General features: G+C 44.6%; 1 protein-coding gene across 4 annotated transcripts in view; it reads right to left on the reverse strand.

Moving 5' to 3' along the window:
• Positions 1 to 13,753, reverse strand: part of CEP83 (centrosomal protein 83) — a 284,641-nt gene that overhangs the window by 61,908 nt on the left and 208,980 nt on the right. For all 4 annotated transcript variants that reach the window (XM_069629801.1, XM_069629802.1, XM_069629804.1 and 1 more), the window contains exon 14: positions 5,236 to 5,365. In XM_069629801.1, coding sequence (XP_069485902.1) covers positions 5,236 to 5,365 — 130 coding nt within the window. The remainder of the gene's footprint in view (positions 1 to 5,235; positions 5,366 to 13,753) is intronic.

Genomic DNA, 13,753 nt, shown 5'->3' on the forward strand with positions numbered 1-13,753 from the left:
TCATAATGGGTGATCTCAATCTTGATTGCTGGCTAACAGATCGAGCAACCAAAGAGGTGCTCACATGGATCTCCTTCATGCAAGATCGGAATTTTTACAGGGTTCATGGGGCGGTTCCTGGTGACCCCTCTTTCCCCCCCACACACCTGGCACAGGCATAAGAAGCACTATTGACTACATCTATGTAGAAGCACCACTATTACAGAGTATACAAACGCTGCTCATTTCCGACCAGGAAGAAAGCAATCACAGAATTCTATCACTATCTATCCTTTGGAGTCTTCCAATTCAAAGACCTAATACAGGTAATCAGGCTCTGGTCACCAATACCTCGAGATTGAAGATACAATGGCATCCATGCAATCTGGCTGCATTCCACAGATATAGAGCATCACATCACAGGGCATCGCCCAACTGAATATCCAGATTTACTGTCAGCGTTCATCAACAACACTGCCATTCCGCAGAACAATGTCATTCGCCATGTACACACTTTTGACCCAGCACTTCGTGCAAAGCGTGCTGAATATAGACAGCTACGAAAAAAAACATATGCAATTTAATTCTCTCACACTTTGGCAAGAACTCAAAACCGCTAAATGCTGGTATAAAAACTGGCTTAGGAAAGCACTTATGTTCCGAAAAGATAGTGAACATATGGCGCAACCAATGTCAAAAATAAATTCGGCAGGCATGTGGCAATTACTAAAAAATCATTCTGTCAACTTGCAAGCTGATGCACAGATTAATGGGGTGCAAGAACATCAATGGGTTTCCTTTTACTCTGACCTGTATGCTGATGACCAATACACCAGAATGTGCCATGTCCTTCGTTCATCGGTGGCCTGGCAAGTAGCCTTCACACAGCAAACTATTCATGATTTCATACTGCAGGACTGCTCATCTCGAGCGGCTGGGCCAGACGAGCTCAATCTAATGTTTAAAACACACCCAACAGTATGGGCCATGATCCTAAATAACATTTTCTGGGAAATCTTAACAACAAAAAAGGTCCCCTTATCATGGCAAAAATCCATTATTATTCCAATTTTTTAAAAAAAGGGGGTCCGCAGTTTTCCCATTAATTACCATCCAATTGCTCTTCTGGATGCGCCCGGTAAAATTTTTACCAAACGTATTCGGAGAGATTTCAACCTAAGGACCCAAAATTGTCATCTCAGAGATCCGCATCAAACAGGGTTAGTGGCAGGACTAAGTTCTAACATCAACCTATTATGTTTGAATGCTATCAAACATCAATGCCAGAGGTTAAAACAGCCAATTTGTTTTTGCTTTGGTTGACCTTAACACAGCATTTGATTCCATCTCACAAGTGCTTCTTCTTGCCAAATTGACCAGAGACCTCTGTCTCCCAACTCTCTATGACATTATCCAAGGTTTACATTCTGACACCTCAATACAAGTCAGATTGTCTCTTGGGGGTCGACTATCGAAATCCATTCCAACAGCAAGAGGCCTGAAACAAGGCTTTCTTTTGGCATCTGCGATATTTTACTATTTTGTCCATGACGTTCGGTACGTCTGAGAACATAATCTCAAGACTCACCCAAGCTTAATGATCATCCGATAAAAGCATTAATGTATGTAGATGACCTGGTACTCCTATCAAAAACACAATTAGGCCTACAAAAACTGCTTTCTGGTTTTCATGCTTACATTACACAAAACGAACTGCGTGTTAACAGATAAAAGGCAAATAGTGTTCTATTCCCCAAAAAGAGCACTAAAGGCTGTCTTCAACTGGGTGTTAACGCCATACCTCTGACTGTAGTTACACAGTACATCTATTTGGGCATGGCCTTTGAAGGCCACAGTAATGCTAGAACTCAATTGGAGCGCATAGAAGCAAAACTAGCCACAGCCATATCTCAAGCGAAAATCATCTTGTTCAAATATGGTAAGTTTTCAATTAAACCAGCATGTTTTTTGTTGGAACATGAAAAGAGTTCCAAGTCTGCTATATGGTCTGGAAACCTTAACCAGCAATATAAATAGTCAATTAGAAAAATGGGAAACGCCCTACTGGAAGCAAATTGTACATCTCCCTCAGTGCACTCCAACTGTTTGGGTGAGATATGAACTAGGGCTAGTTTCCCTTCGAGCGCTCCATCAGTGGGGTGTATGTTCATTATTTAGGAAATGTCTGATGTCACCAAATCAAAATGTAATTTTAAGAACTTTCGACAACTATATGTTTTCCTCAAAGCACGTCTTTGTCATAGAATGGACACAAAGCATATCACACCCAAGCTCAAACCAATGTATCAATTGATGAGCTGCTTCACAACCCAGACAAAGCGAAATCGAAGATCTATGAGGTTGATTGGATCAAAACTAGAGACCCATGTCTACAACATAAAAATGGTAATTCGAATAGATTTCCACCAAAAAAAAGCATGCACACTTCCACCATATTTGCTGTGTGCGCCTTTGTTGCAGTATCGCTCTGGAATTTTGCGTCTGCGTTTTGAACTGTGGCTTACAAAGTCGGTTCTGGTGCAACGCAAGCTATTGCCACTCTCAGATCATTGTTGTCGGTTTTGTCCCGATTTCGGGGCTCATGGAACATTAGAGCATCTGATCACAGCATGTGTGGCTTTGCGTCCTTGTAAATATTTGGGAGAGTTGGACCCAGTTCAATGCTGGGCTCTGATACTATCCTCTGTCCACATGCCGCTGCAAATCGCCACTGTTAACTTTTTAAGAAGCCTTGATTTAGACACTAACAAAGGCTTGAACACATGTTAAATTGTGCAATAAGTCTTTTTTAATGAAATCTTTAAATACTAATACCCATTGTTTCAATGTCAACAGCATTAGGAAAATCGATATGAATTTCATAAATATGTATGTATAAAAGTTTGAAAGGTTGATTGAATTCAGCTAATTCAAATAAAAATGTTTTTAATAAAAGACTAGAGACTTTAAGAAATCCACAGGAACTCTTTGTATTCTGCTGCTTGTCAAGACCGAGTCCTCTCCGAACTGCCTTTAGCTAGGGTTGTGTTTTTGGACTTAATGTGCGAAGAAACCATTTATGGAACTTTGAACCTAGGTTAGTGTTACACTAACCATTTTCCTTCCTTTTAGTAAACGTCTTACCGTATAGCTGCTAAAAACTGTAGGTGCATGTAGTTGCCGATAATACAATAGCATTGTCTTTTCCCTTTCCATTGTTGCAACAAACGTAACCGCGAACAAACACGAAAGTGTCTTTTGAAGTGAATTCAGTGTTCTTGTTTAAATGTACGAGGTATTTAACTAGCTCAACAGAGCCAATATTGAGGCGCTTAGTCTTTGGTCTGCCCGCCTTCAGACCAGATTGGGGTTTGCCAGCAATGCATAGGAGGGTCACACTCCACTGATCAGGTATTTTAAAAATGAAGTATGCCTGTTCTGTAAGTATGCAGTCCACACTGCCTGGACTCTTGACAGCTTGCCTCGTGCAATTTGTCCAAACCTAGCTCTCACATGTGTTTCCTGACCCAGGCGGATTGAGCACAGTATATGTACATTAGGGCTGCATATTTGGGTATCATGAAGGAAGGTGATCAATGAAAATAAGAACCTCATAATTACGCATATTAATTTCTCTGTTGTCCTGTCTCACTTCTCCTTCAAGAATGGTTTGGACCGAACTATAAAGCTAAAACATGTTTATCAAGACAACCACAGAGCCTGGAAAAAGCTATCCTTAAAGTGCCTTTATGCAAGAGTCGAGCATTTTCTGTCATACTCGCTTTTTGGTGAAATAATTAATTGCCTCAGATATTATGGTTAAGTTACGTTGGGGTATAACCTTTTATTGGTGCGCTCTGGCAGTTTGATTTTACTGCTCGGTTAGCTGCATCCCAAGCACTGGGAGGTATTCCCCTAAACCTCTCCCACTAAATAGTTCAACTGATAGTGTTGCCCCGGAGAATCGTGCTTAGCCAAAGATGATGATTTGTTCCCCTATATAATAAAGTAATTAACAAAATCAATTTGTATTCTTTATTTTCTTGGCGACAGCCGACATGTGTTTCGACACTTGGTCATCCTCAAGACAACTGATCTTGGGTGTATCATCCCATACGAGTTGCGTCACTTAGTTCCTAGGGTCCAATAATCCCTTCTGCTCTTCTATGTCATTCCCTCCAATATGCATCTCCTCAGATATACTCCAAGGTTTATTTTCTGGTAATGTTTAATAGTACCTCATTGGTTGCCTGTTCTAGCAAAATCCGAGTCCTTAATACGCTTGGTAGAAGTCCTTCGGGACTGATCTAGAACAGTATCTCTATAAGCAACAACATAATCAATTTGGCTCAAAACCCAGACACCAGAGGAGCACAGCAATTACGGACCTGGCTGACAGTCTGAAAACAACTGGCATTGAATGGTGTGTTGGAGGGAAGGGGGCAAGGAAGCAACACAAGACATTCGCTCTCCATTCTAAATGTAGTGAACAGCTTGACTTTGGAGTGGTCGCCTGAGGATTAGAGGCGATCGAAAGTAGTCATGGCGGAGAGGAAAAAGATTGAGAATTCAATATCGGCTCCCTTAAATATTTAATAGAGCCAAACAGAAAAGGGAGACTTATGGAAACTCGGCTACTTAAATACCACTAAATAAGGGGTACACTGTAGAAATTCAGACGTATAGCTACTTGCTTTTCTGTTTTTCAATACAGACTGTACTAATATCAAAATTGAAACCATTATTGCAGAACACAGCTCTCTTTGCCCAGGGTCATATTCAGCTTTAGACAGCTGCCACCAACCCTGCAAGTGCATGCCAGTCTTTTGCGGCATGAACAGAGTTTAAAAGAAACATGCACTGAAGGGTAATGGAGGGGCCCTAAAGAACAGCAGCACATGGCTTTATCCAACCCGGTCTTTAGGAAAAACAGGACAAAGGAAGAGGGGTGTAGAGATTAGGGATGGAGCTTCAACGTTTGGACTACAATTCACATCAGCCCTAGCCTGCAGTCAAGAGTGTGGATCTTTAGAGTCCCAGTCCAAAACATCTGGCAATGCAAAGTTTACCGACCTCTGGATTAAAGCATGTCATGGGACACCTCCCGAACTCCCCCACAGACCATTGTTTTTCAAACTGCTTTCACATCGTTTGCGTCTTTCCACTGATTGGAAGAGGCATTAGTGTTTGGCATTAGTGTTTGGAATAGAGGTGGGCTAGAGACAAAAACCAATACAAGAAAATTACTCTGCATACCTTTTTTTGTGCAAGCGCAGCACGGGTTAGCTTCTCTTTCGCCTGGCTGTACTTTTCAGTCACTTCTGAAAGTTGTTGCTGATACTTGTGCTTTTCCTCAAGCCACTCTAAATTCTTTTGTTCCAAATTCCTGTAGAGAAATGAAAACATAATCAAGTAGGCTAAAGGAAACGCACAGCCAGTGATTGCAAATACAAAATGAAATCACAGACCCAGGTTGAAAGTTTGGGGTACATCACAACTGTCACCTACATCCTCCTCCACCGTCGGCTCTTTCTGTAACTCTACCTTCAGTTCTCTCTGCACACCTCCGGCTCTCCCTCTGCACTTCTACCTCTTCCTAAAACATCAGCTGGCTATACATGCCGCATCCTCCACTTTCAACATGCTACTGTTCACGCCTCCACTACTTGAAACACCTTTCACCCCTGCATCTCTTCCCAAACTTTAATTGGGATTTTTGCACCACTGGTTCGAGTTCGGGCTACAACTTTCTCATTTGTTTGAATCATTTCATGCTCGGGATTGGTTATGGCATAAGACATGGGGGAACTTCAGTGTGTTGGATATGGAGAAACCTATTTATGCAGAGATTGTGAAAGGACGTTTCTTGAGCCAGTACTTCATTGACTTGCTGCAAGCAAGGTAGGCTGCGTAAGAGCAGTTTTACCCAAATCGTAGAGTATTGAGAATCCCTTGTGATGGTGGGGTTTTGAACACCCCTAAAGGTGAAATACTGCGCCCTGGTGCAATTGCTAATCACGAAGGAACCTAACCCTTAAACCCGGTGGCTGACACACTGGTTAACGGTCAGACCAACCTAGTTCTCTGATGCCCGCCTCCCTCAGATATAAGCATGGGGCTTTCTTCCAACTTGGGACTCTGGGTCAGGCAGTGTCTGGATCCAAATGAATAAGTAAAGCAGCCTGCTTCTCTCCCTGGCTCCACAAAAGACTGTTACTGCCAGCAACAGTCTCTCTCCAGTGTCTCCAGCAGGAGAGTAGTTGTACAATGGACACAGGCTGGTAAACAGATTCCCCAATGCTACTACATGTCGTTGGTGGATCTGCATGGACACACGCAGTGGAGCCAACTACCTCCTGTTAGATTTTTGTAAGGGCCAGTGGTAGAAGTAGATCCATTGTGGCTGTCTACCACTCTAGGACCCCAATGCAGTGTGGGGGAGGACAAGGGGATCTTCGTCATACCTTTCATGGACCACACATCACACTGCAGGTTCTGCGGCCTGGTCCACCACCACGCCCCAAACTTACACAAAGGGCCAAACAGAAGACCCAATCACAGCCTCCCTTTCTCCATCCCCTTGGGAGATATCCAAGAATGAAACTAAGTGGAAGAAGACGGACAAGAAATTCATACACAAAAACACTGTAGGCGCTTTGCCAAATATTTTCTAAAGCACTCCATGTTCAAACTAAACATTTTATGTGGAACTAGAGCCTGTAACATTGTGCAAGCAGAGAGGCCCATACTACTGATTTACAGGGGTTGTTCAAAGGACACACTCCTGAAAGGTCAGTCTGGACTCAGCCCAGAGAAGATGGGCAATGACGCAGCCTGAAGACGTAGCTTTCATGAAAGAATAGCAGGGCAGAACGCAGTCCAGAAATCCATCATGCGATGGAGCATTTTGCTGTTTATGAACCTGACGCAGAGGCCCCATAAATCACAGGATGGCGTCCTGTTGGCCAAGGTCCATTCAAGGTACTGCTGCCATTGAGAAGCCTGTCTGCAACCAAATACATTACGGGAATAACAATGGGAGATTGGTTTTCTGCTTAAAGGTGCAAGTATTTGTATTTTGTTTATTTGTATTGCGCGCCTTGTCCCAGGGTATCTAGGCGCATGTTTACAAGCAGTTACAGGTTACAGAAGATATATACAGTATACATTTTACATATATTTACATGAGGTTCAGAGCAACGAATATACCGGAAAGGACCGAATCTAGGTATACAGCAGAAACAGTCTTTTACAGTGAACAAACAGTGGATAAAGGATGTACAGATAATAGAGAGGAGTCTAGTGCATCCAGTTCATGTAGCCACAGTTTGGTTTTTGCTTTGAAGGGGTGGATGCGAGGCACGTTTCTGAGAGCATTTGGTACGGTGTTCCAGAGCTTAGCCGCAAGGACTGGGAAGCTCGTGCCACTGGCTGTCTGTAGCTTGAAACTACCGGGGCTGCATTGTTCTGGGCCTACTAATAAGTCAGACTACTGGAAAGAAATTAGGAGAAGTCTGAAGAGCATGAAAGTGAGCTCTTCAGACTTCTCCTAATTTCTTTCCAAAAAACTAGGAACAGAGATACAGCACAAAGGACTTGAAGCTCACTTACACTATGAAGTTATTGACACCAAAATTATGGCTACCACGTGATCAATTTAATTTGGGTTCGAGCCATAGGCTCTAATGGATTGAGAGTAAATTCCTAAAGCAAAACAGGTTGGATGGCTTTTTTTATTAGTGGAAATAAATAGAATGGATTGAACAAGTTACTTATCTGTAACTATTGTTCTCTAGCATGGGTCTGGCATAGATTCACATGCTCATGAATATTTCCCCCATCGTCAGGCTGGGAATCCTCAGTAAAAGAAAAACAGTTTCACTTCACTTACAAACTGTATTTCTCCTTTAAATCAATCAATCAATCACTGTCCTTGGGGTCATAGCGCCCCCATCCAATGACAGTCCTCTCCCCCAAGATCCACCCCTGATGGCAATCTTCAGATTTGGTAAGCATGTAAAGTGTCAGTATGACCAAGAAGAGGCAAAGAGGGCTTGGGGGAAACGTTAGCATGTGAATCCATGTCCGACCCATGCTGGAGAACAATAGTTAGGAGGTAAGTAACTTGTTCCTTCGCCAGCATGGGGTCTGGCATAGAGTCACATGCTCATGAATAACGAATACATCGAAGTATAACATTACACAACCATGGGAGGTGGCAAGGATCAACGAAAGCAATTTACTCTTACCTCTGGAACAGGCTCACCTCAAGCAAACCGGTTGCGTAGCGCTGCCTGGCCGACCCTTGACTTCTCCCTGCAATCCCTGTTGATGCAGTAGAACTTCGTGAAGGCATAGCAGCCCTGCAGATGTCTAGCAGGGGTACACAAGCCAGGAACGCGTTGTCGCAGTGATCGCTTTGGTGGAGTGGGCTCTCGGACAGCTGGGCAGCGGCCGGGTGGCTGTCGGAGAGCCACCTCGAGATGGAAGTCTTGAACAAGGCCTTCCCATGGGTCACAGGACCAAAGTTCACAAACCGCTGTGAAGTCTTCCAAAAACACTTTGTGCGTGTTACGTAGAACTTCAGGGCACAAGCAATGTCCAGCGAGTGCAAGGCCCTTTCAGCCTGTGACAAAGGCTTCGGGAAAAAGAAAAAAAAATAAAATAAAAAAAAACAAAAAACAGGTCTCAGGGGCTCGTTGAGGTGGAATTCCGACGGAATCTTCAGCATTAAAGAAGAGTGCGTCCATGAATGTCCGGTAAGGCTGTTTGCAGGGTAGGGCCTGGATCTCACCTACCCTCCGGGCAGAGGTGATGGCCACAAGGGAAGCCCTTTTCCACGAGAGCAACTGTCAAGGAGAATTCTCAAAAATGTGCTAATTCTCTCCACCTTAGACCACCAGCAACTTTGCTGGATTTTGAGGACTTGATTTTTTTTAACCTTGAGAGAGAGAGAAAGAGAGTGAGAGAGAGACCCTTTTCCCCCCCACTCTCTCATGTATTTTAATGTGATCTTAAACACTTTGTTTTTGGTTATGGAGTCTAACCAACTCCATAGGCATCATCGTTTACAATTGTGTCACAAAGCACCTTCAGTGCAGTGGCACAGGGAAGTCTTCCAGATTTCCCAAGGTTTCAATAACTTCTCTGGGATCAACTACTGTTTCCTAGAGCAGTAAAGTGAAATTGACTTTACTTCACATTGTACTTGCTAGACCCAGCACACCCTATCTTACCATATAGTGCTGGAGGGGTTACTTAGTATGCCCTGTGTCTAAATGCTCATGTAACATTTTTGTATGTTACCCTTTCCTCAATGGACTGGCTGGTGGCAGTGGTTTCGTTTTGAACTACCTTGGTTTGCATTTACCATGACCTTTTGTGGCTCCGGTAAGTAACCGCGGGAGCCATATTTTGCAAAATGGCATACAGCCATTTTTGCTAAAATGGGGCCCGGTCTTTTTTTCGTCCTGTCTTTGTAGAAAGGTCCTTCTAGAGAGTTTCTCTGCAGGCCAAACCAGGTTTGGCATCTTTGTTCATTTCGCATTTGCTGGGGTTTGAGAAAAACCCGCCTCTGGTTCCAGAGTGTCTGGGGTAGGCAGGAAGTGAGGGAGGTGCCCGAAACTCCCTGTGCTTGGTCTCCTAGGAGACCCAAATGCACTCTGTGGTGATTGGCTGGCTGACTGTCTGGCAAGGACAGCCACCCTACTGGGGGAATGACAGCTAGGCTGGAATGAATGGGAGAGAACTGAATAAAAGGCGAAACATTCGGCTTGGAAGGCCGAGTCGACCACTAGATGAAGGAACCAATGAAGAGCTTGAAGAGGACGCTGCTGCAACTCCTGGTCTGTTGGTTTGCCTGGTGAAGTCCTGCTGCAGTGACTACTTGCCAAGTTTGCATCGACAGAGAAGCCCCTGCAAGGACAACTTCTCCCTTTCAGTTGGTGGGACCAACCAACGCCAAAGTAAGGCACCTGGACACCCATCTCGGAGCTGGTTGAATTTCCTCAGAGTTGCTGCAGGAACCGTATAGCCAAGGAGTGGGACACCAGATTGTGCGTGTTACTTTTAAGCTGGCCTAAAAGGTTTTGGAATATCCTCTGGACTCCCACGAAGCAGGACTGACCAAGCCTGAGCCCCCTCAGCAAAGTGCAGGACCCCAGAAGCAAGGACAGTACACCTTGACAGCCAGGAACCGCGCTTATTGTGGTAAGGAGCTGAAACACGAAACAGGCACTGAAAGTAAAGTTTGCTGGTTGCCAGTGCAGGCGCCCCCCCCCCCCCCCCCCCGGCGTCCTCCCTCTTGTCCCCACGACTGAGGCCCAGGAACAGTGAGATCTGCAGAGCTGCACAGGAACAGAAGTCATCAGCTGCATCTTTTCTTCTTTACCAAGGTACTGTAAAATAAGTCTAAGAGAACTTGCCTCTTACTGTAGAAGTGCTTGCAACTTATGCAACTCACAAGTCTAATCAGTTTGTGGCGTTACATTTCATTCTTCTTTTCATCAAAGACTCCTAAGAAATTGTGCAAAGACCTTTCCATTTACTTACCAGAAGTGCTTTATCCTATCCAAGACCCATTGAATTTGGCTTAGCCTATTTGAATTGAATGACTATGTGCTATCTGAAAGTATTTGCCTGGCTTAAGAAGATTTGTAATTTCTTCTGTTCTAATAACCTTTGCCTTTTACCAACTTTTTAAGAGTGTTCTGAAAGCCAACAGTAAGATATTAATGTCCCCAACACCCTTGTCACTGAAGTCAACTGTGGGTGAAGGTTGTGTCTGTGGGCCATCCCAAAAGGGTCTCGTCTGATTCAGAAAGTCAAAGTGTACAGTATTGAAGTATATTTGTGTGTTACTATTCCATTGCTCCATTTTAAAGAAGGTTGTATAACTGATGAATTAATAATTGTTTATGCAAGAAACCTTGAGTGTAAGAGTTTATTTGAATACCTGTAACTGTGAATCTTTGTGTAACTCTACTACAGCTCGCATTTCCCCTCTTGAGATAAGCCTGGCTGCTCAACACACTACCAAAACAGTGTAGAACAAGCTTATACCAAAGGTTGGGTTGTCTATACCTGTAGTCATAGTTTGTAGTGTTACCAGAGAGTACTGCATTCAAGCTTTGCCCAACAGCAACTTGAGAGGGGCCTGATGTATAGGCTCGAAGGGGGTGCTCCCTGTGAACCTTGTGAGAACCACACTGAGTTCCCACGCTGGGGAAGGAGCCTTCACCAGTGGGAAAGATCGAAAAAGTCCTTTTACAAACTCCTTGACGAGTCAGTGAGACCACAGTGAAGATCTTCGTGAACTGCTGTAGCGGGAGATAGCCACCAGATGCACCTTGACAGAAGTGTGTGGCAGGCCGGCATTGGTCAAGGAAAGCAAGTATGGGAGAATTTGCAGGCCTGAGACCCTCAGCGGGATAATCTTCTGTGACCGGCACCAAGTAACGAAACGCTTCCACTTTTGACCATAGCACTTCAAAGTCGATGACGCCCTGGCCCTGACCTTTCTGCAGTCTGCAGGCAACTCTTATCCACCAAACTCTATGGCTGCAGGAGCAAAGCCTTCAGGTTCAGCAATCCTGGGTCATGATTGAGTTTTGAGCCTTCTTCGCTGGTGAGATAGATCACGTATAGGTTCTGGGTTGCCACCCCCACTGGATAAGTGTGCTCCTTGAGTTTTAAACTAATGTTTGGGCTTATCTGAGAAGACTTGCTGGACCTTACTAGGCTACGAGTAGGAGTTCCTTATATAGCAACTTAGGTTCCTGCAATGAAAGCCTCTGCACGATTTGGTGGATTTTCCTGTCACCTGTTCATCTCGAGGAGTGAAGACCAAAGCAAGGACTTTGTGCTGATTCCAGAGAGGGATTTGGCAGTAAGTGCATTTGGTTCCTCCTTGGTAGGAACTTGGTCTATTCAAGAATGAAAAAGCTGAACCTTGTTTAAGGGTCTTCAGCTCCAGACAGTAGCTCTGTGCTCTTAACCCAAGCACCCTACAACACATCATCCATATTTGACAGAATGTGGTATCCATGTGCCCTTCAAATGCTTCCAAGATGTCCCATGGGACCCGTTTTTGCCTCGAATACCGGAAATTACTTGTCTCTCCTGTTGCGTACTGAGAAAACTCGATATAACCTGTGGGAGCCTGAGATTGCAGGCTACCAAGAAAGTATTGCATTTAGTCTGTCTGAAGGGCAGAGCACTGTTCAGTTACACTTCTTTAGCATCACAAGCCTTTTTTCGTTCTTGCAACATGGTAGCCAAAGATAATCCAGAAGATGGGGTGGAAGGGCCTTGGTTTTGAGCATTTACCACAGTCTGAGTCAGAGGATTAGATCTCCGTTTTTTTCTTCAGTTGGGGGTCTGAACTTGGCATGGAACTTCCTGTTCACTAGAGTAGTAGAAGTGGGGAGCCTCCCAGGACATCCAGGTCTCTTTAAGGGCGTTTGGCTGCACACATTTACACAGCTCTTCATGGCGTATTCTACAGATCTCGCTAGCCTGACGAAACCAAACAGTTGAGCCTCCTGCCCCTGTAACCTACACCTAGCAATTGGTGTTGGTGTTACTTATAGTAGCTTACCTACTCCAGCTGGATGGATCTTTCACTGATGGTTTGCACCTGTGCGTGGTAAACGAGGAGGGCTGGAATTGATTGATTACTGACTAAGTGTACTAGGGGCTAAAAGTCCAGCAAGGCTTCCATACTTGCTACAATGACCCTCTCTGAGGCTGTATCAGGCTCAGGAGTTTCCCGCATGAGAGCTGCAGCTTGGAGTCACATTGGGTAGTCTTTCTAAGGTTTCATGTTCGCCGACAGTGTCTGATCCGGGCGCCAGAGAATATTTCAACAGCATATGAACTAGTTGTTAGGGAATGCCTGCGTTGTACGGCCGCCTCCCACGTTATGTTCTCTGCATCTGGGACGTCCGAGTGGAAATCATGTGCCTGTATAACTGCAGAATTGGTTGCCCATTCCACAGACTCCAAAAGATAACTAGTTTGAAGGACTGTGTGAACCGGCAACGCAATGCTGTATGTGCACCTTTTAGTGATTCCACAGGGGGGGGGGGGGCGGTTGACCTTAAAAGGGAAAGTGTTACTTTTCATTAAGGGAGGCTTGGGTCGGGCTGGCATTATGTTTTGTCATATGGGGCGGGGCCGCTTTCTGAACAACCCTCCGAGTATGACAATGGTTTTGGTTGGGTCCAAGCTTTGAACACTGTCTGCCCTGATGGCTAGCGAGGTGGAAGGAGACTGGACCCCCTAGGCTGGCCTGTGTGATAAAGTGCAAATGTCCCCGGCCTTGTGCTGTGGACCAGCGCCAAGTGACCAGGAGATTCTCACCAAAGTCCAACATCAACTGGTTCGGGGGTAGTACCTAGACCAGAGTCACTATGATGGTAGTTCCCAGACAAGTTATTTTGTCACAGTGCAAAAACGTATTACTGCTGTTCACACGTAAACTGGTAGAATTAGTGCATAAAGTAAAACTGCCCCTAGGCGATCCAATTCTACACCTTCATAAAGCCCTGTAATAAAGTTCTGTTTTTGGATCAAGGGGGGCGGGGGGGGGGGTAGGCTGATGGTCCTAACGCTGCTAGATGTACTTGTGGTACTTACAAGGAATCTTGGTGCGGGCTGTTTGAACATGTAAGCAGTGTGCTATGTATGCTGATTTCGGCTAAATACCTATGTATATGTATACACACAACATAGAATAACATTTTTATTTCAGTTAAGTTCATAAAAATACAAA

Source organism: Ambystoma mexicanum, chromosome 12 (assembly GCF_040938575.1).
Source record: "Ambystoma mexicanum isolate Mex_15411 chromosome 12, UKY_AmexF1_1, whole genome shotgun sequence".
In the NCBI taxonomy this organism is placed as follows: domain Eukaryota; kingdom Metazoa; phylum Chordata; class Amphibia; order Caudata; family Ambystomatidae; genus Ambystoma; species Ambystoma mexicanum.